This window comes from Hypomesus transpacificus, unplaced genomic scaffold, assembly GCF_021917145.1.
Source record: "Hypomesus transpacificus isolate Combined female unplaced genomic scaffold, fHypTra1 scaffold_203, whole genome shotgun sequence".
NCBI lineage: Eukaryota > Metazoa > Chordata > Actinopteri > Osmeriformes > Osmeridae > Hypomesus > Hypomesus transpacificus.
Window position 1 is genome coordinate 27762 of NW_025813744.1, and position 12239 is coordinate 40000.

Genomic DNA, 12239 nt, shown 5'->3' on the forward strand with positions numbered 1-12239 from the left:
ACACCCTCTCTACACCCATCCAACACCCTCTCTATGTCCATCCAACACCCTCTCTACATCCATCCAACACTCTCTGTACATCCATCCAACACCCTCTCTACATCCATCCAATACCCTCTGTACATCCATCCAACACTCTCTGTACATCCATCCAACACCCTCTCTACATCCATCCAATACCCTCTCTACATCCATCCAACATCCTCTCTACATCCATCCAACACCCTCTGTACATCCATCCAACACTCTCTGTACATCCATCCAACACCCTCTCTACATCCATCCAATACCCTCTCTACATCCATCCAACATCCTCTCTACATCCATCCAACACCCTCTCTACATCCATCCAATACCCTCTCTACATCCATCCAACATCCTCTCTATGTCCATCCAACATCCTCTCTACATCCATCCAACACCCTCTCTACATCCATCTCTTTATCTCCCTCTCTCTCTCCATCTCCCTCTCTCTCCCTCCTTCCCCCTCTCTCTTCCTCTCTCTCCCCCTCTCTGCTCCCTTTCTCAGTAGTGTTTCTGGTCTGTCCCTCAGACATACTAAGTTGGTGTTTTTGCAGCCTGCTTAACAGAAACACGAAACGACTCATCCAGAAATGCAGAAGAACTAATTAAGGTCAAACGTCAACATCTTCTGCATGTTAACGGTTCTTTATGGAGCACTCGCACACCGCCAACACACACTCCACCCACACACCACCCCACACAGACGGAGGAGGAAAGGGGAGATACGGAGATTGGGAGGGACAGGGAGGGGGGAGAGAGTGAGGAGGAAGAGCGAGGGGAAGGGGAAAGAGGGGGGGGGGGGGTACGGGGAGGAGAGGGTGAAAGAAGAGGAGAGGACCAGAGAAGGATTGCTTGGTGTAAATCTTCCTTGGTTGAAAGGTCCAGATTTACACCCTGGTCTCTCCCTCTCCCTCCCCCTCTCTCTCTCTCTCTCTCTCTCTCTCTCTGTGTCTCTTCCTCTCCCTCTCTCTCTCTCTGGTCTGTGGCTGCTGGTTAATAAGAGAATGGAACACATCCCCTCTGCAACCTCTACACACACACACATCTGTACCAAACACACCTCTATTCTCATACAAACTGCAAAACACAGATAGATAGAGAGATAGAGAGAGAGAAACTTCTTGTTAATTGTAGAACGTAACCCCTTCTTACAGCCAATCAGATGAGATCCCTGTGGTCTCAGATAGTTAACCTGTTGAAGAGCCTTGAACTTTACAAACAGCATAGTATCAATCATACACACACACACACACACAGGTAGACACACACACACAGGTAGACACACACACATCAGGAAGTTGTGAGGACAGGTTGAGAACCAGGAACGTCCGAACGTGCTGATTGGTTTATGTATTGATGACGCTCTGCTTGTCTACACTCCTCCGGTCAAAAGGTCGGCCTCTGACAAGCTGGGGAGGGGGAGGGAGGGATGAGGAGGGGGAGGGAGGGGGAGGGAGGGATGAGGAGGGGGAGAGAGGGATGAGGAGGGGGAGGGAGGGATGGGGAGGGAGGGATGAGGAGGGGGAGGGATGGGGAGGGAGGGATGAGGAGGGGGAGGGAGGGAGGGGGAGGGGGAGGAAGAGGAGAGGGCAGTGGATCCACCCCCATTTAACTGTCAGGAGTCATAAAGAGTGTTTTATAACACAGTAATGTTGCCTGAGGAAGGAGAAAGAGTTCATTTCAACCCACCCCACTGTGTGTGTGTGTATGTGTGTGTGTGTGTGTATGTGTTGAGTATGAGTGTGGGTGAGTGTACATGTGTGTGTGGGTGCGTGTGTGTGTGTCTGCCTGTCCTGTTTGTACAGAGTGGTTTATAGGTGCTTGAAGAAGCTCCCCAGCTGAACCATGGTCCTTTATGAGTCTGCTGTCCTACTCAGCCCTCAAGGTTACACACACACACACACCTCCATCCCCAATCACACACACACCTCCATCCCCAATCACACACACCTCCATCCCCAATCACACACACACCTCCATCCCCAATCACACACACACCTCCATCCCCAATCACACACACACCTCCATCCCCAATCACACACACCTCCATCCCCAATCACACACACACCTCCATCCCCAATCACACACACACACCTCCACCCTCAATCACACACACACCTCCACCCTCAATCACACACACACCTCCACCCTCAATCACACACACACCTCCACCCTCAATCACACACACACCTCCACCCTCAATCACACACACACACCTCCACCCTCAATCACACACACACACCTCCACCCTCAATCACACACACACGCCTCCACCCCCGAACCACACACTTCTACTCCCTGCTCCACACACACCACCCCTGACCACACACAGCACCCCTGCTCCACACACAGCACCCCTGCTCCACACACAGCACCCCTGCTCCACACACACCACCCCTGCTCCACACACCACCCCTGCTCCACACACAGCACCCCTGCTCCACACACACCACCCCTGCTCCACACACAGCACCCCTGCTCCACACACAGCACCCCTGCTCCACACACAGCACCCCTGCTCCACACACAGCACCCCTGCTCCACACACAGCACCCCTGCTCCACACACACCACCCCTGACCACACACACCACCCCTGCTCCACACACACCACCCCTGCTCCACACACCACCCCTGCTCCACACACACCACCCCTGCTCCACACACAGCACCCCTGACCACACACAGCACCCCTGCTCCACACACACCACCCCTGACCACACACAGACCTTTCCTCCAGCCCCATCGTCCTCTTTCCACTTGGAATATCTTACTCAACAACAGACTTCTCTCCTCCCCTCCATAGGATATGTCCACTCTGTGTGTGTTTGTGTGTGTGTGTGTAACACTATCAGGAGTTCCCCCTGAGGCAGGAATCATGGTCACAGACAATAAGATCAAAACCACCAACCACCTCACCTGAGGGAGAGTGTGTGTGTGACTGTGTGTGTGTGTGTGACTGTGTGTGTGTGTGTGACTGTGTGTGTGTGTGTCATGTGGATGCTAGCTGATCCCTGTTGTCAGTGTGTAGTTGTGTTCCTGATGTCGAGGGATTACTGTTAGACATCCTCACATCTCCTGAGGCCTGACATGCAGACAATAGACTTCCAACAGACCCCTGACTCTCTCTCCCCCTCTCTCTTTCTTTTGTCTTTCACTCTTTCTCTCTCCCTCCCCCCTCTCTTTCTCTCTCACCCTTTCTTTCCATCTCTCTCCCTCTTTCTTTTGTCTCTCTCTCTCTCTCTTCTACTTTCTACTACTACTGTCTCTCCAACCTATTCTTTCCTGTGCCTCTTCTTGTCTCTTGTTCCCAATTGTCCCCCCCCCCCCCCCCCCCCAGCCATGTCTGATTCCGTCTCAGTGTTCAGTTGCGTCATCATCGGACCCTGCAGCAGACAGCCACCAGGGAACACAACTAATGCCCCAAACCCCTACGTCACTACGCTTTTATCTCCCTTAATGTGTGTGTGTGTGTGTGTTTGTGCATAGGCCTATGTGTGCGTGTATGTTCTGTGCCGAGAAATGGTGACAGCCAAACCACAGTCTTTTTACTTCGCTGCCATTTAATTAGCCTTGACGATCAAACCGCCAGCAGCGCGTTACAGATCCGTACTCCGTCCTACGTCTCCCCCCCAGAAACAATCAAGACGCTGCCTGTCAGCGACTCCCCCGCTATCCGGTCCTAATTCTGGTTCTCCACAACAAGAGACTGGATCTGAAATAACAGAACACATACACGAATAAGCAGTTGTAACATACAAAGTCCCCAATAAAGTGTTTCAACTGCTCGGTAAGGTAAATTGTGGGCAATTTATGGTTTAAGATATGATCACATCAGCTCTGTATTCTGTTTCACGAATTTATAGAAAATAATGGGTTTTAGACACAAACGAATAGGTAGGTGTTGGTGTTCAATTCAGCTTTAAGTAGGCTACTCCAGCTCATGTCTGGGAATTCACAATTAAGCATTTGTCGTCACTTAGTGGTGGACCGTGTTACTGCGTACAGACTAATCGAAAGAATCAAATGTAATAGTAGGCTACACATTATAAAACGTTTACAAAACCAATCGATATGTTAGCAACACATCTGAATTATATTCGTGTCTAGCTCCATGTCGTTATTAAGTGTAGACAGTCTTTTGTGCCTTTTTTACGTACTGTTAAAGGTGAAAGGATACCGTGGGGTGGGTAGGAACGTTGTAGGTTGTTTTCCGTAGGTTCAGTCGGACCCTTCATTCAATGGGCATTTGAAAATGGCGGACCAGGACGAGTCGGTGAGGGAGTTCGTTGCAGTTACTGATGTTGACGAAGAAAGGGCCCGGTTTTTCTTAGAGTCTGCCGGTTGGGATCTGCAGGTAAGGGATAATCTCATCCCCCACTTAGTTAAACAGAATCCAATAAAATAATGGACGTTTTTACAACAAAAGACAGCTGCCAGTCTAGTTAATGCTAGCTAACTTGCTAGCTGGGAGTACGTAGCAGGCTAGCTAGCAAGCTAGCTACCGACGATGCCGGTGATTTGTGCAAGTCACTCTTTGATAATGGCTATAGCTAGCTAGGCCACATTTGGGTCTCATTTTCTGATGTATTTTGCAACATCTAGGCAGAACCAGCTAGATAAATGTTAAAATAAAGTCCGCTGGATATTATTTGTTCATCTTCTAGCTGGTGAGTTGTCATTCAGTTGAATGTTTAATCTTAGCTGATAGCATCACAAGCTAACTTAACGTTTGAAGCTAGCTAATTCAGAGCTAGCCCCACTGTTCCAATAACTGAACTTGTTCTCAGGGTACCTAGTCTAGCTTGATATCTCTTTGTTAGCTAGCGTAATGTAATCATGAATACGTCAATACTCCAGGTAGGTAATTCTGAATATTTTAAGTAACTAACGTTCAGTCGACTCCGTGTCTCTGTCGTCACAGCTTGCCCTCGCAAGTTTCTTCGAAGACGGAGCAGAAGATGACATTGTGACGCTTCCTCCGCCGGAGACCGGCGGTTCGTCCGCTCCTCGGCCTGCAGCGCCCAGGTAGACAACGGGAGACACACAACTTAAAACACATTTGAAGTCATTCGGTTCAAATGTTTAGAGGATGTGTTATGTGACTTGTCAAGGGTTGATGATTAATGATAAACTGATGAACTGGTTGTCTCGGACAGTGTTCAGCCCAGGGTGACATCGTTCAGAGATCTGATGCACGAGGAGGAGGATGACAGTGATGAAGAGGAGGGGCAAAGGTGAGCACACACACACCTTGTGGTTCTAGAATGTGCACAACCTTTCTCAGCTCTCTGTTCAGTGTGGGCCCTTTGTGCACTGTTATGCTGCCTCGACAGATTCTGTGTGGTGTGTGGCTGCAGTGTTGCTGCATCAGATCGACTCACCCCCCTTTCTCTCTCATCCCCCTCCCTCTCCTCCCATTCCCAATTTTTCCTTCCTCTCTCCCTCTCATCTCTCCTCCCCCCTGGCCCAGGTTCTTTGCTGGGGGTTCGGAGCGCAGCGGCCAGCAGATCGTGGGGCCCCCCAAGAAGAAGAGCTCCAATGAGGTGGTGGAGGACCTGTTCAAGGGGGCCAAGGAGCACGGGGCCGTGCCTGTGGAGAAGGCTGGCCGGGGGCCGGGGGAACCCAGCAGGGCCCGGGTAAGACTCTCTCTCCACACCATCCAGTGCCACTGCTGGATGAAAACACAGCGGTGTTTAGTTTCCTCGTGTCTGCCTGCCTGCCATCCTCCTGCTTGTTCTAGCTCCTTTAATGCTGTACCTCTCTCCTCCTTTAATGCTGCGTGTCTCTCTCTTTGCCTCTTTTTGCCCCTAATCCCCGCTGTCTCTTTCTCTGTGTCTTTCCCCCTTCCTCTGCTCTCCTTATCTCTCTCACCTCTCCTTGTCTCCATCTCCCCCCATCTCCTCTCCTGCCTCCCTCCCCCCTCTGTCTCCCCCCTCCAGGCGTTTGGGGGAGGGGGCTACCGGCTGGGTGCCGCCCCAGAGGAGCAGTCAGCCTACGTGTCCGGGGAGAGGAGAGGCGCCAACAACCAACAGGATGTGAGTGGCTCATACTTCCTGCTCACATTCATCTCTGATTGGCTGCCGTAGAGCCTTGCTGGTCACTCTGATCTCTGATTGGCTGCCGTAGAGCCTCGCTGGTCACTCAGATCTCTGATTGGCTGCATTATAGATTTTTACTGATCATGTTCATCTTTAATAGGCTTCTATAGCTCCTTACTGGTGATCTTTACATCTGATTAGATGCCATAAAGTCCTACTGGTCACATTACTCTCTGATTGCCTAGTGGTTATACAACAGCCACTTTCAAGACTGGCTGTCATAGATTCAACTCACCAGAATAACAATAACAATCTCCTCTGTAGCCTAGCAACACTACAGTGTTTTTCTGCTATAGTGTCTAGGTTGGAGCAAAACATCGTGTGTGTTTCAGTACCGTGTGTGTTTCAGTACCAGGTGTGTGTGTGTTTCAGTACCAGTTGTGTGTTTCAGTACCGTGTGTGTTTCAGTACCAGTTGTGTGTGTGTGTTTCAGTACCGTGTGTGTTTCAGTACCAGGTGTGTGTTTCAGTACCGTGTGTGTTTCAGTACCAGGTGTGTGTGTGTTTCAGTACCAGGTGTGTGTGTGTTTCAGTACCAGGTGTGTGTGTGTTTCAGTACCAGAGGTGTGTGTTTCAGTACCAGGTGTGTGTGTGTTTCAGTACCAGGTGTGTGTGTGTGTGTGTTTCAGGTACACGTGGTGTTGAAATTATGGAAGACTGGTTTCAGTCTTGACGAAGGTGAGCTCCGGAACTACAGTGACCCCGGCAACGCCATCTTCCTGGAGTCCATCCGCAGGGGGTAACTACAGCCTGATTGGAATTACAACTGGCTGGTTGGTAGCCTGGCTGCCAGCCCAACTTAGCCCCGACCACAAAAAAATATGGTCGGGAAGTTGGGTCTGGGATCGCTTGGTTTGGGAAAAAGTATGTCCGAACAAGAGTTGTTTGGACCAATCAAATTGTCAGGGCGGGCATTATATGATAATGGACAGATGATCAACAATAACGTAATCAACCACGTCACCAAAGAGCACTTAGGTTGAATTCATTTTCAACAAACATATTACGTTGCGCTGATTGGTTGTAGATCTATCCAATTGAGCAAAGAGGCATTTTTTTACGGGTTTGGTAGAAACACGCCCCATACTCAGAGCCCAACGGAGCGGTTTCAGACTCATTTTCTGACTTGAATTATGAGTATTACAACTTCAGGATAGCTGGTTGGAATTGTTCAATTCAAATATGCCTACTGTTTGCTAAGTGTTGCTAATGGTTGCTCTATGTGTGTGCACGTGTGTGTGTGTGCACGTGTGTGTGTGTGCGCGTGCTGCAGGGAGATTCCCCTGGAGCTGAGGCAGCGGTCTCGGGGAGGCCAGGTGAACCTGGACATGGAGGACCACAGGGATGAAGACTTCTCCAAACCCAAGGTGGCCTTCAAGGCCTTCGGGGGGGAGGGACAGAAGCTGGGCAGGTGAGCGTATTGGCTGGTCTAGTAGCTAGGTGCTGCTAACCACAAAGCTAGCTAGGGACTGCTAACCACAGAGCTAGCTAGGTGTAGCAAACCACAGAGCTAAGCAGCAAGCAGAATATATACTGACAACATTTTCATTTAAAATTCAATTTAAGTTTGGAAAAGCTGTAATGCAGTGTAATCTCATAGTGCCTTTACCCAAACACTGGGATCTCATTTCCAGAAAAACTTATTATCCAGCATCTAATCTCCCATCAACATTAGCTAGGAATGTGTGTGTTGGCTGTAGTTGCATGTTTCCACCACTAGAGGCCAGTAAAGGCTCTGTCCCTCCAAGCTACTGGAAGTCTTACCTCTTTGTGTGTTTCCCCCCCACCTGACCTGACGCCAGCGCCACCCCAGACCTGGTGTCGTTGCCGTCGGCGCTGGGCCCTCAGGCCGACCGGGCCGCCAGTGAGGCCCAGGCCAGCTCCTCCGTGACCCTTGACCCCTCGCAGCCCGTCACCAGCATCCAGATCCGACTGGCCGATGGGGGGCGGCTGGTGCAGAAGTTTAACCACACCCACAGGTGAGCTGGGAGAGGGGCTGGGGTCAGAGGTGAAGGCTGGGTTGGGGTCAGGGGATGTGGAGAGAGGCTGGGGTCAGAGGTGAGGGTTGGGGTAAGGGGATGTGGAGAGAGGCTGGGGTCAGAGGTGAGGGGCTGGGTTGGGGTTAGGGGATGAGTAGAGAGGCTGGGGTCAGAGGTGAGGGTTGGGGTTAGGGGATGAGGAGAGATGCTGGGGTCAGAGGTGAGGGGCTGGGTTGGGGTAGGGATGTGGAGAGAGGCTGGGGTCAGAGGTGAGGGGCTGGGTTGGGGTTAGGGGATGAGGAGAGAGGCTGGGGTTAGAGGTGAGGGGCTGGGTTGGGGTTAGGGGATGAGGAGAGAGGCTGGGGTTAGAGGTGAGGGGCTGGGTTGGGGTTAGGGGATGAGGAGAGAGGCTGGGGTCCAGGCTAGGGTTAGTAGACAGGGCTGGGGTCAGGACTGGAGAGAGGGCTTTGCTGAGCAATGTCCTCAGTTTAAGACTTTCTCCAACAGCCCAATGTATTATGAGCAGAGTGATAAAACAGTATTATGAGCAGGGTGATAGAACAGACGTCCTCCTACTGAGACCTGATGGAGCTGCTGTGTGTGTGTGTGTCTGTACTGAGACCTGATGGAGCTGCTCTGTGTGTTTGTCTGTACTGAGATCTGATGGAGCTGCTGTGTGTGTGTGTGTCTGTACTGAGACCTGATGGAGCTGCTCTGTGTGTGTGTGTGTCTGTACTGAGACCTGATGGAGCTGCTCTGTGTGTGTGTCTGTACTGAGACCTGATGGAGTTGCTGTGTGTGTCTGTACTGAGACCTGATGGAGCTGCTCTCTGTGTGTGTGTCTGTACTGAGACCTGATGGAGCTGCTCTGTGTGTGTGTCTGTACTGAGACCTGATGGAGCTGCTCTGTGTGTGTGTCTGTACTGAGACCTGATGGAGCTGCTCTGTGTGTGTGTGTGTCTGTACTGAGACCTGATGGAGCTGCTCTGTGTGTGTGTCTGTACTGAGACCTGATGGAGCTGCTGTGTGTGTGTGTGTGTGTCTGTACTGAGACCTGATGGAGCTGCTCTGTGTGTGTGTGTGTCTGTACTGAGACCTGATGGAGCTGCTCTGTGTGTGTGTCTGTACTGAGACCTGATGGAGTTGCTGTGTGTGTCTGTACTGAGACCTGATGGAGCTGCTCTCTGTGTGTGTGTCTGTACTGAGACCTGATGGAGCTGCTCTGTGTGTGTGTCTGTACTGAGACCTGATGGAGCTGCTCTGTGTGTGTGTCTGTACTGAGACCTGATGGAGCTGCTCTGGTGTGTCTGTACTGAGACCTGATGGAGCTGCTCTGGTGTGTCTGTACTGAGACCTGATGGAGCTGCTCTGTGTGTGTGTCTGTATTGAGACCTGATGGAGCTGCTCTGGTGTGTCTGTACTCAGACCTGATGGAGCTGCTCTATGTGTGTCTGTACTGAGACCTGATGGAGCTGCTCTGGTGTGTGTGTGTGTCTGTACTGAGACCTGATGGAGTTGCTCTGGTGTGTCTGTACTGAGACCTGATGGAGCTGCTCTGGTGTGTGTGTCTGTACTGAGACCTGATGGAGCTGCTCTGGTGTGTCTGTACTGAGACCTGATGGAGCTGCTCTCTGTGTGTCTGTACTGAGACCTGATGGAGCTGCTCTGGTGTGTGTGTGTGTGTGTGTACTGAGACCTGATGGAGCTGCTCTGGTGTGTGTCTCTCCCAGCGTGTCCGACGTGCGCCAGTTCCTGGTTGCCGCCCGGCCCAACATGGCCGCCACCGAGTTCGTTCTCATGACTACGTTCCCCAACAAGGAGCTGGCGGACGAGAGCCAGAGCCTGAGAGACGCCAACCTGCTGAACGCCGTCATCGTGCAGCGGCTAAAGTGATGAGCTCCCCCTGCTGGCCGCGCCCAGGCACAGCACGCCACCAACGCCTCCCGCTCCCAAAGGACTTGTTATGAATGGACTGCTAATTCCTTTATTTTGTTTTCTATAGTGGTGCATTATACATGATCCCCTTTCCCTGTTCCTCCCCCTCGTTTGGCTGTGGTCTGGAGTCCTGGACACGATGAGGCTGGCTGTGGACAGGATGACAGGATGAGGGACAGAGGATGAGGGACAGAGGATGATGTGGTGATGCGTAGCTAGGGTTTGGTGACCAGGCTGGAGGGTGTAACCTCACAGTAAGGGAATGGATGCCGGCTTTAAGAAGGCCTCCTGGTTCCGTGTTCCATGTCTACATTCTACAGGTTCTGATCGTCCAGAGTTCTGTGAGCTGAGCATTCTGCGTTCTGTCATCGCCACGGGAACCAGCCAGGGGGATTCTGAGCCTGAACAGGCTAGGAAGCTCTGTAAAGAGATGTTCCAAACATGTCCTCCAGCCTGCACTGTTTGTCCCTCCCTGTCCCTGCTCTCCCCTCTTGTCCATCTTCTGGTCTCTTCCCCCCCACTCCCCTGGTCCCGCCTCCCCCTGGTCCACGTTCTAGATAACCTGTGGCAGTGTTGCTAATGCTACACTGCAGACACACCAGTCCACAGCTCTCTCCCTGCTAACCAGCCCCATGGAAACCTTGTGCTCGTCCCCTACAACACCACCACAAACCCAGACCCCAAAATAAGAAAATACAAAAAAAATTGAATTATTTTTTTAACTGACTTTTTTTCTTTCTTCTTTCATTTCTTTACTTTACAGATGCCAGGGTTATAAATCCCCTGTAAAGACAAAGTGGGATTTTGATGTGTATAACATTAACATTTAGATTGCTTTACTATCAAACCAATGGTTTAACATATAGCTCACTTGGGTTGTAGATTGTTGACACTGGGATTCGACAAACAGGCAGATATGTACCGATCTTCTCTATGCACGGGGCCTAAACGGAACCAACGGGATGATTGTTTGGACCTCTGGAAAACGAATAAAATCTTTTTGTTTGATGTAAAAGAACGTCCAGTTGTATTTTTTCTTTTCTAACATCTTTTCTTTCTTCACTGGTTACCCCATATGCTCGAAAACGGATTTTGACATTTCCTCATTTTCAAGTGTGTAGTGTCCTCATGAAAGCATCCAGCGGGGCGTGGTCAGACAAGTTTTGGATAAGCAGAAGTTGGACAATATCTGGTTTGTGGTTAAAAGTTCAAGCGAATAACGTCATGCCAAGGATATAGTCTACATTTTCAGGAGAACGATTGAAATTGGTAAACTGCAGAATCTGAACTACAGGCTTCAGGGATGATGGCAGAAAAAGATGTAGTGGAGGACTGTCCGCTCAACGAGAAGTATCCGATTTCAACAGAGAATGAAGATGCTAAAGCGGTGGGTTGGGATGTTTTTGATTTTGCGATGGACTTAGTCTGTTGACCGTTTTGCCATAAAAATGACTAAAAGCCCCAAGATCATAAGCGATTCTAGGTTTAAATACGAGGGGTTCAAAGGGTAGTGACATTTATTTTTTGCTTACCTAAAATATGATCAAAATAATTTGCAGTTCTTAGAAATTTATATTAGAGAACAACAAACCATGATAGAACATACAACTCTGACATCACTTAAAAATCTTAAATCATTTTTATCGTTGTTTTACATGAATTTGAAAATGTAAATGTTTTCATCCCAACAGAATAATAAATTCGCCTATGCCCAAGATACATTACTTTTATACGGGGTCGAAATGCTAATTTTAAAATGTATAGACCTACAATGTCTACGTATGTCATAAATATCCAAATAAGATATTTGTTTTATGTGAGAAAACGGAGTGAGAGAATGCGTATAAGCTGTTTGGATGTGTCCCAATTATTAGGCTAGTGTGCTTGGGTTTCGAATAACCTACCTTCCTCCGTGCCTAGTTCGCAATTTTATAAAGTAGTCTGTTAAACCTGTTGCTATTCTGTTGTAATCCTACGGCATAGTAGGCCTAATTCCATTCAATTATTTTTAAGCCTTTCGTGAATTAACTAGCGATGATCTGTGTAAACGATTTATGCAGTCTTTTAAGGAAACGGAAAGGAAAAAACTTTGGGAGTCAGATCTTCATTCGAAAGCGTAGTCTAATCCCCGTGGCCGAAAGGGTAGGAAATGAATAGGATATAGTATAGGCTACCAGGTAATCTAAGGTATGATGAGTTGACA

The 12239-nt window shown here is 49.7% G+C and overlaps 2 protein-coding genes across 3 annotated transcripts in view; both read left to right on the plus strand.

The window, feature by feature from the left end:
- Positions 1-4248: 4248 nt before the first annotated feature.
- On the plus strand, positions 4249-11051 carry nsfl1c (NSFL1 (p97) cofactor (p47)). Of its 2 annotated transcripts, none has more exons than XM_047013777.1 (9): positions 4249-4379; positions 4947-5050; positions 5182-5259; positions 5496-5661; positions 5965-6060; positions 6752-6861; positions 7396-7533; positions 7913-8101; positions 9832-11051. In XM_047013777.1, exons 1-9 carry the CDS (start codon positions 4278-4280, stop codon positions 9992-9994), a joined length of 1146 nt encoding a protein of 381 aa, XP_046869733.1. In that variant the 5' UTR covers positions 4249-4277; the 3' UTR covers positions 9995-11051. The 2 variants fall into 2 exon arrangements, with proteins under 2 accessions (XP_046869733.1, XP_046869734.1); XM_047013778.1 differs by having other exon boundaries at positions 7925-8101.
- Positions 11052-11121: 70 nt separating this feature from the next.
- Positions 11122-12239, plus strand: part of LOC124462183 (sodium-dependent lysophosphatidylcholine symporter 1) — a 9685-nt gene continuing 8567 nt past the window's right edge. Inside the window, exon 1 of the mRNA XM_047013775.1 lies at positions 11122-11423. Coding sequence (XP_046869731.1) covers positions 11340-11423 — 84 coding nt within the window. The 5' untranslated portion in view covers positions 11122-11339. The remainder of the gene's footprint in view (positions 11424-12239) is intronic.